We start from the raw sequence: 17,094 nt of genomic DNA, 5'->3' as shown, positions 1-17,094 counted from the left end.
TGGCCATGAGTTGGGGGGCTCTCCATAAGCTTAACTTCACCAGACTAGTGGAACAGATGGAGGAGGAATTTAAAAGGTGGGACATGGTGCCACTATCGCTGGCGGGCAGAGTGCAATCCGTCAAAATGACGGTTCTCCCGAGGTTCTTGCCCATCTTTATCCCTAGGGCCTTTTTTAAAAGGGTGACCAGCAGCATCATGGGATTTGTTTGGGCGCATGGCACCCCGAGGGTGAAGAGGGTCTTCTTGGAGCGGGGTAGAGATGGGGGGGGCTGGCGTTGCCCAACCTCTCGGGGTACTACTGGGTGGCCAACGTGTCGATGGTGCGTAAGTGGGTGATGGAGGGGGAGGGGGCAGCATGGAAATGGATGGAGAGAGCGTCCTGTGGGGATACGAGCCTGGGGGCCCTGGTAACGGCGCCGTGGCCGCTCCCTCCCACGAGGTATACCACGAGTCCGGTGGTGGCGGCTACCCTCAAGATTTGGGGGCAGTGGAGGCGACATAGGGGAGAAGTGGGGGGCTCGATGGAGGCTCCGTTAAGGGGGAACCATAGGTTCGTCCCGGGGAACATGGATGGGGGATTTCAGGGATGGTACAGAGCGGGCATTAGACAGCTGAGGGACCTGTTTATCGACGGAAGGTTTGCGAGCCTGCGGGGGTTGGAGGAGAAATTTGGGCTCCCTCCGGGAAACATGTTTAGATATCTGCAGGTAAAGGCATTTGCTAGACGGCAGGTGGAGGGATTCCCTGCGCTCCCCGCGAGGGGGGTGAGTGACAGGGTGCTTTCGGGGATCTGGGTCGGGGAGTGGAAGATATCCGATATCTACAAGCTCATGCAGGAGGTGGAAGAGGCCTCAGTAGAGGAGCTGAAAACGAAGTGGGAGGGGGAACTGGGAGAACAGATCGAAGACGGGACATGGGCTGATGCCCTGGAGAGGGTAAATTCTTCCTCCTCGTGTGCGCTGCTTAGCCTCATTCAATTCAAGGTGCTGCATAGAGCCCACATGACTGGGACGAGGATGGGTAGGTTCTTTGGGGGTGAAGATAGGTGTGTCAGGTGCTCGGGGAGTCCAGCGAACCATGCCCATATGTTCTGGGCATGCCCGGCACTGGAGGAGTTCTGGAAGGGGGTGGCGAGGACGGTGTCAAGGGTGGTGGGATCCAGGGTCAAGCCAGGATGGGGACTCGCGATCTTTGGGGTTGGGGTAGAGCCAGGAGTGCAGGAGGCAAAAGAGGCCGGTGTGCTGGCCTTTGCGTCCCTAGTAGCCCGGCGAAGGATTTTGCTACAATAGAAGGACGCGAGGCCCCCAAGCGTGGAGACCTGGATCAATGACATGGCGGGCTTCATTAGGCTAGAGAAGGTCAAATTCGCCCTGAGAGGACGGTGCAAGGGTTCTTTAAACGGTGGCAACCTTTCCTCGACTTTCTGGCTCAACGATAGGGTACTGCGACAGTAGCAGCAGCAACCCGGGGGTTTGGGGGGAGATGGGACGATGACTATGTTTGTTTACTTTATTTAAATTTGATTTATTTAATTTTAATTTATGGTTAAGTTTTCTTGTTGGGGGGGTGGGGAGAGTGTGATACATGTGATGTTACGGTTTGGGGGGATTTGTGGGTGTTATGGGGCAGTTAGTTGTATATTATTACTTGTTATATTTTTATATTTTCTGTAAAAAATTCCAATAAAAATTATTTTTTAAAGAAATTTAAATTCAGCAAGTACTTCCTCTGCATCAAATGTGTCGTTAGATTACCAAAAATGATACCACTAAGTATTTAATATTATAATGCCTGGATATAGTGTTCTATTTTTTATTCTGTATGCTATTTGTATTAAAAACACTTTCCAGAGACAAAGGCTGGGAATTTGCACTCCTGCCCATGGTGGCCATAATGGCAGGTGGGAAGGGAAAATTTCGCCGGAGTCAAAAAGTTAGTTTCCCTTCGATGTGAAAACAGGTTGCGATTGTCCACTCCAGTCCCAATGGTGAGTTCCTGCCAAGCCATGTCGGTGAGACCATTTGAATACAGTAGAACATCATGAACACTCATTATCAAGGCAGCTTGCTGGAATCACACCCCAATGCTTGATCAAAAGATCACGTCAGTGTCTAATTAGACCAATGTGATTCGCAACCGCATATTAGCGACATGCACCGAGCAACCTGCAATAGTCTTGTGACTTTGAGGTAAATTTGCATATCCTGGATTGCATTACGCTCGTGCCTCCGCAGACTCTGTGCCATCCTTCAGCACATGGACATCAGGAGGCTACAGAGGCAGGGCTTCATATACCAGAGCAGCAGGAAGGTGGGGGTGAGTTCTTGTTTTAACCCGTATGGGTCTTATGGGGTAGGAATTATCAGCTTGCAGAATGTGAGCTCCCCCTATAAGGGGGCGAGACACACTTAACTAAGTCAATGTGCCATTGTATAAATAGAGTCGGCCAGTCAGCCAAGGACTAGAAAAGACCCAGTAGGGAACTAATGGAGCTGTGTATAAAGTTAACGTGTTAATAAAAGTAAGTGGACTTAACGATGACGTCATGTAAAGACAAGACCACAAAAGTGGTTCCTGGCAAGGTCTTTGTGTTTGGTCCCTTTTACCTGTTTTTCCAGGGGTTTTTTTTTATATAAATGTTTTTTATTCAGTTTTCATGTTTTATATTGAACAAATTACAAATTGTTAGAGAGAGAAAAAAAAACACGCAAAAATTAACATATATATTTACAGGTGAGCATCTTCGTAGTAATAACTCTGGCCTCCCCCTTTTCGCCGGCATACATATTTTACATTTTCCAGGGGGTTTTGGTGCCCAAGCGCAGTGAATTGAGTATGTGAACTCTTCCCTGATGATGGGATGCTGAAATCATCGACAAAGAAGCCCAGTATTAAGAAGGCTCAGGAAGGAAGCCCGTCGAAAGAAGGTGAAGGAGGGAAGATGGCCACTGCGCCCATTACACTAGACACACTGACCATGGTAATGGTGCAGGAGCTTGAAATGCAAAACAAGCAAATCTTTCGGCAGTTTGAGTGGCAGGATCAGGAAATTAAGGAATCCTTTAAAGCCACTAGTGAAGAGGCTTTAGGACCTATCTGTGAACAGCTGCTGTGAACTTCGAACATTGTGAAGGCACAAGGCGAGATGCTTAAGGGGATGGAGGAGGCCTTGTTGAGACACAAAGATTGGTTTGCCAAGGTGGAGGCAGAGTTGCTACTGGTGGCAGAGACCAGTAAAGACCTGAGACTTAAAAAAAGAAATTCCAATTAAGGGGCAATTTAGCGTGGCCAATCCAACTACCCTGCACATCTTTGGGTTGTGGGGGCGAAACTCACGCAAACACGGGAGAATGTGCAAACTCCACACGGACAGTGACCCAGAGCCAGGATCGAACCTGGGACCTCAGCGCCGTGAGGCAGTAGTGCTAACCACTGCACCACCGTGCTGCCCTCAGGCCTGAGACTTAAAGTGGAGAATCTCAAGGTTGGTTACTCAAGGTAAGAGTAGGGCCAGTCAAGGACAGTAGTGGGAAGTTGTGCGTGGAGTCCGAGGAGATAGGAGAGGTGCTAAATGAGTATTTTTCATCTGTATTCACACAGGAAAAAGACAAAGTTGTCGCGGAGAATACTGAGATACAGGCTACTAGACTAGAAGGGCCTGAGGTTCATAAGGAGGAGGTGTTAGCGATTCTGGAAAGTGTGAAAATAGATGTCCCCTGGGCCGGATGGGATTTATCCTAGGATTCTCTGGGAAGCTAGGGAGGAGATTGCTGAGCCTTTGGCTTTGATCTTTAAGTCATCTTTGTCTACAGGAATAGTGCCAGAAGACTGGAGGACAGCAAATGTTGTCCCCTTGTTCAAGAAGGGGAGTAGAGATAACCCCGGTAACTATAGACCAGTGAGCCTTACTTCTGTTGTGGGAAAAGTCTTGGAAAGGTTTATAAGAGATAGGATGTATAATCATCTGGAAAGGAATAATTTGATTAGAGATAGTCAACATGGTTTTGTGAAGGGTAGGTCGTGCCTCACAAACCTCATTGAGTTCTTCGAGAAGGTGACCAAACAGGTGGATGAGGGTAAAGCAGTTGATGTGGTGTATATGGATTTCAGTAAAGCATTTGATAAGGTTCCCCACAGTAGGCTATTGCAGAAAATACGGAGGCATGGGATTCAGGGTGATTTAGCACTTTGGATCAGAAATTGGCTAGCTGATCGAAGACAAAGGGTGGTGGTTGATGGGAAATGTTCTGACTGGTGTCGTTACTAGTGGTGTACCACAAGGATCTGTTTTGGGGCCGCTGCTGTTTGTCATTTTTATAAATGACCTGGAGGAGGGCGTGGAAGGATGGGTGAGTAAATTTGCAGATGACACTAAAGTCGGTGGAGTTGTGGACAGTGCAGAAGGATGTTATAAGTTACAGAGGGACATAGATAAGCTGCAGAGCTGGGCTGACAGGTGGCAAATGGAGTTTAATGCAGAAAAGTGTGAGGTGATTGATTTTGGAAGGAATAACAGGAAGATAGAGTACTGGGCTAATGGTAAGATTCTTGGTAGTGTGGACGAGCAGAGAGATCTCGGTGTCCATGTCCATAGATCCATGAAAGTTTCCACCCAGGTTGAGAGGGTTGTTAAGAAGGCGTACGGTGTGTTAGCTTTTATTGGTAGAGGAATTGAGTTTCGGAGCCATGAGGTCATGTTGTAGTTGTACAAAACTCCGGTGCGGCCGCATTTGGAGTACTGCGTGCAGTTCTGGTCGCCACATTATAGGAAGGATGTGGAAGCATTGGAAAGGGTACAGAGGAGATTTACCAAGGATGTTGCCTGGTATGGAGGGAAGATCTTATGAGGAAAGGCTGAAGGACTTGAGGCTGTTTTCGTTAGAGAGAAGAAGGTTAAGAGGTGACTTAATTGAGGCATACAAGATGATCAGAGGATTAGATAGGGTGGACATTGAGAGCCTTTTTCCTCGGATGGTGATGTCCAGCATGAGGGGACATCGCTTTAAATTGAGGGGAGATAGATATAGGACAGATGTCAGAGGTAGGTTCTTTACTCAGAGAGTAGTAAGAGCGTGGAATGCCCTGCCTGCAACAGTAGTGGACTCGCCAACACTAAACGCATTCAAATGGTCATTGGATAGGCATATGGACGATAAGAGAAAAGTGTAGAGGGACTTTAGAGGGGTTTCACAGGACGGCGCAACATCGAGGGCCGAAGGGCCTGTACTGCGCTGTAATGTTCTATGTTCTATGGTGGGGCTGTCAGAAGGGGCGGAGGGCCCGAAGCCGACCCAGTATTTCTCAGAAATGGTTTCTCGGTTCTTGGGAGAGGCTGAAGTGTTTACCCCTCCAAATATATAAAGATATTGGAATGGAGTTGACGAAAAGAGGCTGCCTTCAACAGGGCGAAGACCTCTATTTTATTATAAGGGCATGAGGTTTGGGGTGGTGTACCTGGCGTGATTACGGGTTACAGTGGATTCAAACGATCACTTTTCTGACACCACCCGGAGCAAGCGGTGGCCTTCATCAGAGAGAAGAAGCTAGAGCTGCTGTGAAGAGGGCTATTGTGGACTCTGTGTATGAAGGGGGTGTGTTTGTATGATATATTTTTGTTGCTGTGTTTACCACTGTTTCACTTTTGCTCTGTTGGGGGAGGTGGGCGGTTTAAAAAAGGGGATTGGTACATGTTTCCTTTTCTTGAGGGGAGAGAGGTTTATTGATTTTTCTGGGGTTTCGGCACAGTTACGAGGGAGGGAAGGGATATATTGGCTGTTGATTGAAGGAATGTGGTAAGGGAACCCTGTTTTTTAAAAATAAATTTAGTGTACCCAATTCATTTTTTCCAATTAAGGAGCAATTATGTGTGGCCAATCCACCTATCCTGTACATCTTTGGATTGTGGGGGCGAAACCTACACAAACATGGGGAGAATGTGCAAACTTCACACAAACAGTGACCCAGGGCCGGGATCAAACCTGGGACCTCGGCGCCGTGAGGCAGCAGTGCTAACCACTGTGCCACCATGCTGCCATGGAGGGAATGCTGTTTGGGAGCCACTTTACTAGCGATAGGGAAGGGTGAGGCTCGCAAACAGGAGTGGAGTGGGGGAAGAAGTTCTGACCTGTTGAACCAGGTAGTGAGGGGCGCAATAGGTATAGCTGTAGGTTTACGTGGTACCAGGTTGGAACCACGCCGTCGGGACTCTGTGGAACTCGGTGGGAATTTGGCCAGTCGACTGCAGAGAATCACCGCGGGGGCCTCTTTCAGCGGCCTCCGACTGGCGCTGTGTCGACTGCGCGGGCGCGATTGGTGGTTACTGGAGAATCGTGTCCCGGCGTCGGAATGGTTTGGGGGGAATTTCTCGCATCACCAGCGATTCTCCAACCCGGCGCGGGTTTGGAAAATCCCGGCCAGGGTTCTTGACATTGTTTGCCGGAGACTCAATCTGCCTTTAACCCCTCTTGAATGTCTAGACAACAAAATTTGCAGTTTATCCCACCATCAGAAAACAGATTTTTTTTCCCTCCCACCAAATTAGGTGCACCCACCCGCCACGATTCCCACCACTGGCGCAAGTAGAAAATTCTACGTGAAGCATTGCAACATATCGTATACTTTCAGCTTCAAACTAAATATCTGTTTGTGTTACTCCTTTGCACATATCATGCATCCTCTTTTATCTTCAGCCTATTGGCATACCAGTAAGAATAACAATGTCTGCTGGAGTTTAAGGCAACTTCAGGATTTTACGGCCATTCTTATGTACCACTCTACTGGTTTATCGTAGAAGATCTGGAATGAAATACTGTGCGGTATTGTTCTTTGATGTCTGTTAATAAATTGTTACTCTTTTATTTTGTTAGGTCTAACATCTCCGAGATACAGCACTACTACACTTTCAGATTTTCCATCATTATCTCCAACCTGCCGATGGAAAGAGATTTATATTAGGGCTTGTCACCTGAATCAAAACTGGTCATTGGGTAGATATACAGTTTTACCTTTACTTCGAGGCCATCAAGAAAGAGTAGATTGCCTTGACTGTGATGGTGAGTGATATTCAGCAGGAGCAGATAATGGTAAATAGAAAAATGTAGATTATTAAATGAACTGCAATGTTTTTTTCTCTTGGAAGCATTGACATCTACAGCTTTAAACACACATGCGGCCCTCATGAACCTTGACTGGTGGCAATTATTCAGATGTGAACCTAGACTATGTGCACTGGCTGATTATTCAATCACAAGGACAATAAGAACATGTACTTATATAGCACCATTAATATAGAAAAATGTCTCAAAACATATCACAGAAACATAACAATAAAATAAATGCCAAGTCAAAAAAAGGAAACATAGGGAGCTGCAATCAATAGCTTGGTCAGTGAGATACGTTTTAAAGCAGGACCTTAAAAGAGAAAATGTAGGAAGTGGGGCCTAAATGGGTGCAGGGACAGTACTAAAGATTGGTAAAGGGAAAGAATGCACAAAATACCCAGGTGAGAGGAACAGAGAATTCCAGGAGCAGGTGGGTTGTAACATAAGAAGTTACAATGATAGGGAGAAACAAGACCATGAAGGGATGTAAACACAATTGAAAAGCATTGTAGACAAACCCAATTTTGTCCTTTTTTGATTTTTACATATACTTTTTTTAAAAAAATAATTTTTATTGAAATTTTTACAAAATATAAACAACTCAACTCTATTACCAAAACAACCACGGTAACACCCCAAGAACAATTCCCACCCAACTTCAAAAGCAACTACAAACAAAAGAAAAACAGAAGAACACCCAACAACAAAAGGGAAAAAGATAACACCCGCCACATCCCACAGACCCATGTACACAGTTCTCCCTCCCCCCGATCCAAACCACCCCCCCCCCCCCCCCCCCCCCCCGGGTTGCTGCTGCTGCCGGCCTATTTCCCTCCCATTCCGCCAGGAAGTCCAGGAAAGGCTGCCACCGCCTAAAGAACCCTTGTACTGATCCCCTCAGGGCAAATTTCACCTTCTCCAATTTGAAGAACCCCGCCATATCATTAATCCAGGCCTCCACGCTTGGGGGCCTCGCATCCTTCCACTGAAGAAGAATCCTCCGCCGGGCTACTAGGGACGGGATTTTTACATGTACAATTCCTCTTCACTATGGACATCCATTTCCTTTACATCGCCCTTCCCCATCTGACGGTCTGAGAGCTCTCTGGTTCTTCCTTGAACAAAGGCCGCAGGAAGGCCAAATAATTTTGCCCATAGTTCAAGATGTGGTCTCACCAATGCCCTGTATAACTGAAGCATAACCTCCTTACTTTTACGTTTAATTGTTCTCATAATGAAGGATAGAAGACCATTAACCTTCTTAATTACTTGCTGTTACTGCATACTAACCTTTTGTGACCTTTTGCACTAGAGCACCTAGATGCCTCTTCACCTTGGAATTCTGCAGTCGTTCTCTATTTAAGTAACACTTTTCATTTTTACTCTTCCTACCAAAAAGTGAACAACTTCACATTTTCACACATTATACTCCTTATGCCAGATTTTTGACCTCTAGGTATGTGCTTTTAGCACCAAATCATGAAGCAGTGTTGCTTCCATTTTCCAGCTACTGGCAAGCAAGGCAATGAACTGTGAAGACGAATGGTTTTATTCAAAGTAAGAAACGACCAGAGACTCAAATAGGTAGTTTACCTATTGGACAAGAATTCACACCAGAATTAGCTGGAGAGAGCTGCCCAGGACAGATCAGGGCTAGTGGTAGCTTTGTACAGAGCTCCAGGGTGTCTGGTTACCAGCCTACAAAGAATAAACTTAACTCAGGAACAAAGCAATATGAAGATGATTTCTTGAAGTACAGTTTTGTCAATTGTGCCAATGCAAATAAGGATGCAAAGCCCATGTGTGTTATATGCAGGGAGGTACTGGCAAATGAGAGGATAAGTTTCAGATTTTGAAAGAGAAGTGGTGAGTAAAAACTTCCTTTTGAAGTTGAGACCCCAGAGTCAGTTATTAACTTTGGGCTGATTCCAAATTAAAAGACTATGCTGCTGTGGCTGACCTGTAAGACCACATTAAAAACATGCCAAAAGCCCATGAGGGTGTCAGCATTCTGGTGTCCAGGGGTATCCAGTGCTGAGTAAAACAAACATTTTGTTGCTAATGCCCTTCACGGTGACCTACATGTGTGAGGTTGGAATTTCCATTTTAATAAAGATAAAGATGGCACAAATGAACTGGCTGAAGTCTGCACCTGACATGCGCATTGCCCTCTCCTTTGAACCTGATTCAAGTGAGATCGTGAGGACAAAGCAGACTCCCCTTTCGCATAAAAGGTAAGTGAACCTGGCATGGGTCACGAAGTTCGCCCGGTTGGCAAAAGTGGTCCCAGGAAGGAAGGTTTGAAAAACACTGGGAGGGATTTTCCAATATGGAGCCCAAGTGTTTGCGCCGTTGTGAACGCCATCGCATTTCACGACGGCGCGAACCGGGCCTGGGTATGACCTATTCTGGCTCCCACAGGGGGCCAGCATGGCGCTGGAGCGGTTCACACAGCTCCAGCCTCCTTTCGCGGCACCAAATGGGCGCCGTGCCAACCCGCGCAAGCGCAGTTGGGCTGCGCCAACCTGCGCATGCGTGGGGACGTCTTTAGCACGGCGGCCCCGACTCAACATGGAGCTGGTGTTCAGGGGCCGGCCATGCCAGAAAGTAGGCCCGGGGGGGAGAAGCCGGCCCGCCAATCGGTTTTACACGAATGCGGGCCAGACCCCGTTGGAGGGTCCCCCCCCCCCAGTGAAGGAGCCCTCCTCCACCCCCCCACTGCCCCCCCCGACCGTTCGCTCAGAGTTCCCACCGGCAGCGGCCGGGGTGAACGGCGCTGGAGGGACTCTGTTGTATCGGCGAGGCCGCTTGGCCCATGCGGGCCAGAGAATCGGCGGCCCCGCCGATTCCAGCGGCCCGCGGCCGGCGCAGCACCAAACACGGCGGCGCAAATGGCGGCAATTCTCCGCACCTCGGAGAATCACGAGCTGGTGTCGTGGCGCGGTTGCAGCGATTCTCTGGCCCGGCACGGGGTTCGGAGAATCGCCCCCACTGTTCTAAAGGACCAACACTCATTTTACTTACTTTTTTCCTTTTTAAATACCTATAGACTCTTGCTATCAGTTTTTAACTTTTCTAACTAGCTTCCTCTCATACACTTAATTTCTATCTCCCGATTAACCTTTTAGTCATTCTTTGCCGTTCTTTATATTTTGACCAGTCATCTGACCTATCACTCAGCTTTGTGCAGCTATATGCTTTTTTCCTTAAGTTTGATGCTTTGTTGAACTTCTTTAGTTAACCACGGATGGTGGATCCTCCGTTTAGAATTTTTCTTTTTAGTAGGAATATACTTATTCTGAGTATTCTGAAATATACCCTTAAGTGTCTTCCACTGCTTTTCTATTTATTTATTCTCTGGATGACTCTTTGTCAAAGTAACCCAGACTCGAAACGTTAGCTCCCTTCTCGTTCCACAGCTGTCAGACCTGCTGTGATTGTCCAGTATTTTCTGTTTTTGTTTGAGATTCCAGCATCTGCAGAATTTGCTTTTGTCTTGGATAGGCTTGGGTTGTTTTTGTTGGAGCAGAAAAGACTGAGGGGCGACCTGATCGAGGTGCACAAGATTGTGAGGGGCATGGGCAAAGTGGATAGGGAGCAGCTATAAACCAAAAGACCATAAGACATAGGAGCAGAATTAGGCCACTCGGCCCATCGAGTCTGCTCCGCCATTGAATCATGGCTGATATTTTCTCATCCTCATTCTCCCGCCTTCTCCCCATAATCCCTGATCCCCTTACCTCTTAGTTAAAGGGTCAGTCACAAGGGGACAAGATGAGGGGCATGAGGTTTTTGGGGTACTTGAGGGAAAACATTTTTCTCCAGAGGGTGGTGATGGTCTGGAATGCACTACCTTGGAGGATGGTAAAGGCGGGTTGCGTCACATCTTTTAAAAAGTACCTGGATGAGCACTTGGTACGTCATTACATTCAAGCCTATGGGCCAAGTGCTGGTAAATGGAATTAGGTAGGTAGGTCAGGTGTTTCTTATGTGTCGGTGCAGACTCGATGGACCACAGGTCCAAAAGAGGCACTGTGTGATTCTGTGAATACCAAGTGTAATTTAACTTGCTCTCTGGTTGGTTCCAGAACATGCTCCTCTGAGAAACTATCTCCAAAGCATTCAACAAACTCTTTATTCAGTCTGATTTTTCCAGTTTCCATATAGATTAAAATCACCTATGATTAGGCCTATGCCAACCCTTATCACATGCACCCAATACTTCATGTATACCTTGTCCTACATTCTGGTTACTGCTGGGGGGAGTTGTAGGCCACTCTCATGAGTGACTTTATTTTCCCTACTATTTTTCATCGGCACCCAAACTGATTCTATATCCTGATATCACGAACCAACATAATCTCTAACTATTGCACTTGGCAACCTTGATTAACAGAGCTACCGCTCCACCTTTACCTAACTTTCTATTCTCCATGTATGTCTTATACCCCTAAATATTCAGGACCCAATCCTTGTCATACTACAGCCATGTCTCTTTAATGGCTTTCAGCTCATATTTACTTCAATTTGCACTATTGATTCATTCACTTAAAAGCCTTTAGTTTTGTCTTGTTATCTTTGTAACACCTAGTCTTCAGTGTTAGTGTATTCTTAGGTTTTTTTCTCTCTGTCCCTTTCTGCCATCCTCTGACCCTCATTTCCCATATTACTATTTTGCTTTCCTGTCTTAACTCTATTTGATTTGCTCCATCTACCCAACTTGATCCCTCCCCAACCTTGTTTGGTTTAATGCCCTCTCTACCTCCCTAGTTATGCGGCTTGCAAGAACTCTGTTCCCAGCCCGATTCAGGTGCAGACGGTCCCAACAGTACAAATCTCACTTTCTCCAGTACTGATGCCAGTGCCCCACGAACTGAAACCCATTTCATAGAATCAGAGAGTCCTTCCAGTGCAGAATGAGGCCTTTCAACCCACCGGATCTGCCCTATCCCATTAATTCCTTAATCTAACCTAAACATCTTTTTGGACACTAAGGGGCAATTTAGCATGGCCAATCCACTTAACCTGCACATTTTTGGACTGTGGAGGGAAACTGAAGCACCACTGAAACCCACATAGACACAGGGAGATTGTGCAAACTCCATACAGACAGTGACCCAAAGCCGGAATTGAACCAGCGGCCCTGGTGTTATGAGGCAGCAGTGCTAACCACTGTGCCACTGCGTTGTTCTCTCACACCAGTCTTTGAGCCACACATTCAGTTTCTTTTTTTTTTATAAATTTAGAGTACCCAATTATTTTTTCCAATTGAGGGGCAATTTAGTGTGGCCAATCCACCTACTCTGCACATTTTTGGGTTGTGGGGGCGAAACCCACGCAGACACGGGGAGAATGTGCAAACTCCACACAGACAGTGACCCAGAGCCGGGATCGAACCTGGGACCTCAGCGCCGTGAGGCGGTTGTGCTAACCACTAGGCCACCGTGCTGCCCCCCACATTCAGTTTCTTAATCTTATTTGCCTAATGCCAATTTGACTTCAGCTCAGGTAATAATATTACCTTTGACGGTCTGCCTCTTGATTTGGTGCCTCTGCAGATCCTCTTCCTGCTGTGTCTGCAGTTCAGCTTGCAGATCAATAATCCTGATCCAGAATTCCTCTAGCTGCTTACTCTTTCTGCAAATGTGTTTGTCCTGGATCACTATGGAATCCAAAAGCTCCCAAATTCCACAGCTGCAACATAACGGACGCGATTCTCCGCTCCCCACGCCGGGTGGGAGAATCGCGGGAGGGCCTTGCGAGTCACGACATGCCGCCCTGGCACCCCCCGCGATTCTCCCACCCCCCCCAAACGCGACACGCTGCTTGGAGAATCGCTGTTCGCCGTTTCTCACGGCAACCGGTGATTCTCCGGCCCGGATGGGCCGAGCAGCCTGATGAACCTGACCGGTTCACGCCGGCGTCAACCACACCTGGTTGCTGCCGGCGTGAACATCGCACGACTGGTAAGTGTGGGCCCTGTGGGGGGCGGAGGGAGGATCGAGCACCACGGGCGTGCTCATCAGATGTCCACCGATCGTCGGGCCGGCGTCTGTAAATGACGCACTCTTTTCCCTCCACCGCCCTGCAAGATGAAGCCGCCATGTCTTGCGGGGCAGCGGAGGGGAAGACGGCAACCGCGCATGCGTGGGTTGGAGCCGGCCAACCTGCGCATGCGCGGCTGACGGCACTTCGGCGCCACCGCCCGCGTCATTCCCGGTGCGCCACTTTGACGCAAGCTTCAAGGCTGGGCGCTCGGGATTCCCGCGCTGCCACTCCTAGCCCCCGGGGGGGGGGGGGGGGGGAGAATAGGGGGCGAGGAGTGGCCTCCGACACCGGAGTGAAACACTCCGGCGTCGGCTGTTTCTCTCCATTTCGGAGAATCGCGCCCAACACCTGTCCCACCATGGTTACTTATGTTATTTAGTTAATTTAATTACTTTCTTAATTAACTTAGAATAATTACAGTGTACGCTACAACTTACTATGCTTATTAAGTGCTACCACTACTAACAACTAAAAGTTATATGTGTCATGATATGCAGGCACACACATACACACACACATAATGATATGCAGACAAGCAGCTAATGGACATAGCGAACAGGACATGACCAATAAGCAGGCAGGACACTCAGGGGTGGGATCTGACTATAAAAGACACGAGGCACTCACACTCCGCCTCTTTCCACTGATGAACATCGAGAGAGTCAGTCAAGGGTGTTGTTACAATCTCGCACCTCCACCACGTGGCTAAGAGCTAGTCTGGATCAGTCAGACAGAGTAACCACACTTAAGTTAGCAGAGAGTCGAACTCACAGAGAACTGTGCTAACTGTGCTATTAGTTCAATAAACCTGATTGAACTAACTTCAAGGTCTGGAGTATCTTTCTGATCTAAGCTGCATCCAGTTGCAGCCAGTGTTAGACCAGTGTACCTAACATGTTTCTTGTTTACACAAGAATGTGTTTTTGGCGTTAATTTTAATCGTTTTAATTTTAATGTTTTAGTTATTTTTAGCCATAGATTTGCTTTACTCCTGAGTCCTAAATTGGCCATTAACACACTGTTTCTAATAACCAATCATCTTACTGTCAACTTGCAGCAGTACTATGCTATTTTAAATCTTAGGAATAGAATAAACCTTAACCACTTACTGGATACACACCAAACAGCCAATTTTTTCTCCAATCAATCAAACAGTGATGTCACTATTTGTTTTCAATCTCCCGACTGCCTCTCCTCACGCGCTGTTTTCAATCTCACGACTGCCTCTCCTCTCGCGTTGTTTTCAATCTCCCGACTGTCTCTCCTCCCACGCTGTTTTCAGACTTTTGTTTAACTTTAACAGCAAAAACAGTAAAAAGATTTCAGCAAATCTGAACTCCATAAACCTTTGCCCTACCATCCCTGGCTATGTCAATATTCTAACTACAATCTAGCCAATGTTTTGTATTAGCTTAAGATAACCTATTTGCTTTTATACTCTATGCCACTATTTATAAAAACTAGGATCTTTGTGCTTTTTCAAAAATATAGCATTATTAACTCTAAACCTTACTTTTAAAGGTTTGTGTGTACGAGCATCTAAGTGTTGATGCTCTTCTAGACCTTTTACATTTTTACCATTTAATGTATTGGGTAAATTTTTCAAGTCAAGGACAGCACAGTGGTGCAGTGGTTAGCACTGCTGCCTCACAGCGCCAAGGTCCCAAGTTCTATCCCAGCTCTGGGTCACTGTCCGTGTGGAGTTTGCACATTCTCCTCGTGTTTTCGTGGGTGTTGTCCCCACAACCCAAAGATATGCAGGATAGGTGGATTGGCCGTGATAAATTGCCCCTTAATCGGAAAAAATTAATTGAGCAGTCAAAATTTCTCAAAATTTTTAAAAATACCTCATCTTCCCCTGTCACCCCTGGCAGACAGTCCTCAATTCGCGAGGCCAGGATCTTTGCCAACAATTTGACGTCCACATTTAGTAATGATGTCGGGTGATAGGACCCACACTGCTCTGGATCTTTATCCTTCTTTAGTATTAGGGATATGGATGCCTGCAATAATGTAGGGGGAATCCCTTTTTCCTCGCCTCATTATATGCCTTCACCAGCAGGGGCCCCAGGTCCACCTGCAAACGTCTTATAAAATTTTACAGGAAACCCATCCGGGCCTGGGGCCTTGCCTGCCTGCATCGTCCCCATGCCCTCTATCACCTCTACCAGTCTAATGGGGGCCCCAGCCCCACCACCAGATCCTCCTCCACCTTGGGAAACTCCATACCATCCAGGAACCAACACATTCCATCCCCCCAGCTGGGGGCTCCCATTCGTAGAGCCTCCTGTAAAACTCCTCGAATACCCCATTCACCTCCACTGGGTCCAGTACCACTTTTCACCTCCTGTCCTTCACCCTCATCGCCTCCTGCCTCCTGGGTTGGTGGGCCAGCATCTTACTCACCTTCTCCCTGTACTCATACACTGCGCCTCTGGCCCTTCGCAACTGCCCTACTGCCTTCCCAGTGGAACCTAACCTCCATCTGGAGCTTCTGCCTCTCCTTCAACAATCCCGCTTCCAGGGCCTCCGAATACCTCCTGACCACCCACAGAATCTCGTCCACCAACCTCGTCATCTCTGCTCATTCCACCTTTTCCCTATGCACCCGGATAGATATGAACTCCCCCCTAACCACTGCCTTGAGCATCTCCCTAACGTGGTGGCCGAGATCTCACCCATATCGTTCTGTTCCACATAACCCGAATGGCTGCCCTCACCCGCTTTCACACCTCCTTATCCACTAACAACCTAACATCCAGTCTCCACTGCGGGCGCTGGTCCCCCCTCAGTCCACTTGCAAGTCTACCCAATGCGGCGAGTGATCTGAAACCACGCAAACCAAATACCCCGAGTCGACGGCCCCCTCCAGCAGTGTCTTGCCCACCATGAAAGAATCAATCCGAGATGGGAGAAGTACGAGAACTCCTTCGCCCTCAGCCTCCCAAACCTTCATAGATCCACCTCCCCATGCACTCCATGAACTCCTTCAGCTCATTTGCCACCGCCAACACACTCCCCGACCTCGGGCTCGACCGGTCCAAACCTGGTTCAATGACCGTGTTAAAGTCCCCTCCCATGATCAACCGGTGTGACTCCAGGCCAGGGATCCTCCCCAGCACCCGCCTCATGAACTCCACATCATCACAGTTTGGGGCATAGACATTTACCAAAACCACCGGCATCCCCTCCAACTTTCCCACTCACCATCATAAACCTCCCTCCCAAATCTGCCAAAATATTCCCCACCTCAAACGCCATCCATTTGTTTATCAGCACTGTCTTCATATCTAGTCCCGAATGAAAGACTTGCCCTACCCACCCTTTCCTTAGCCTAGCCTGATATTCAAGTGTGTTTCTTGCAAAAAGACCACGCCCGCATTCAAGCTCCTGAAGTCCGCGAACACACGCGACCATTTGACTGGCCCATTCAGCCCTCTCGCGTTCCAGGTGACCAACCTGGTCAGGTCCCCCCTCTCCACCGTGCTGATCAAACATAACCTTTCTTGGGCCAGTCCTTGGCCCGTGTCATACGATCCACCAGGCCCACCCTCAGATGCCCACCATCACCATTACTTTTCTTTCTGCGCCACAGCAGCCACACCTTTGTCAGCAGCCATCCCCTGAACCAAACAACAATCCATCCCCTCTACTACACTAACCACCTGGCTACCCCCACTGTGCTCCCGTTAACGAGCCCGCCCAGCTAGCCTGGCAGCCCCCACCCAAGGCTCCTGAGCCTCCTACCCCCACTGATTCCCCTCACCCCAGACGCATATCTCCATAGAACAAATAACAATGGAACAAGAAGTAAGGGGCACTCACCCTCGACGCTCCCCAAACATCCCACCACTGAACCCAACAAAACATCTCAAATGAGAGATGTTCGGCAACAACAAGCAAACAAAAAGCAAAAATAAAAGGCAGAAAAAGCATACACCTCC

At 47.9% G+C, this 17,094-nt stretch overlaps 1 protein-coding gene across 6 annotated transcripts in view; it reads left to right on the top strand.

Moving 5' to 3' along the window:
- The window catches only part of LOC119954595 (F-box/WD repeat-containing protein 7-like), a 233,011-nt gene that overhangs the window by 154,455 nt on the left and 61,462 nt on the right, over positions 1-17,094 (top strand). For all 6 annotated transcript variants that reach the window (XR_005458278.1, XM_038779924.1, XM_038779919.1 and 3 more), the window contains exon 4: positions 6,869-7,054. Coding sequence is in view for 5 of the 6 variants with exons in the window: in XM_038779924.1 (XP_038635852.1) it covers positions 6,869-7,054 (186 nt within the window). In the remaining variant the exon portion in view is untranslated. The remainder of the gene's footprint in view (positions 1-6,868; positions 7,055-17,094) is intronic.

The sequence above is a fragment of the Scyliorhinus canicula genome, chromosome 2 (assembly GCF_902713615.1).
Source record: "Scyliorhinus canicula chromosome 2, sScyCan1.1, whole genome shotgun sequence".
Classification (NCBI taxonomy): Eukaryota; Metazoa; Chordata; class Chondrichthyes; order Carcharhiniformes; family Scyliorhinidae; genus Scyliorhinus; species Scyliorhinus canicula.
This window is presented reverse-complemented; position numbering and strand designations above follow the sequence as displayed.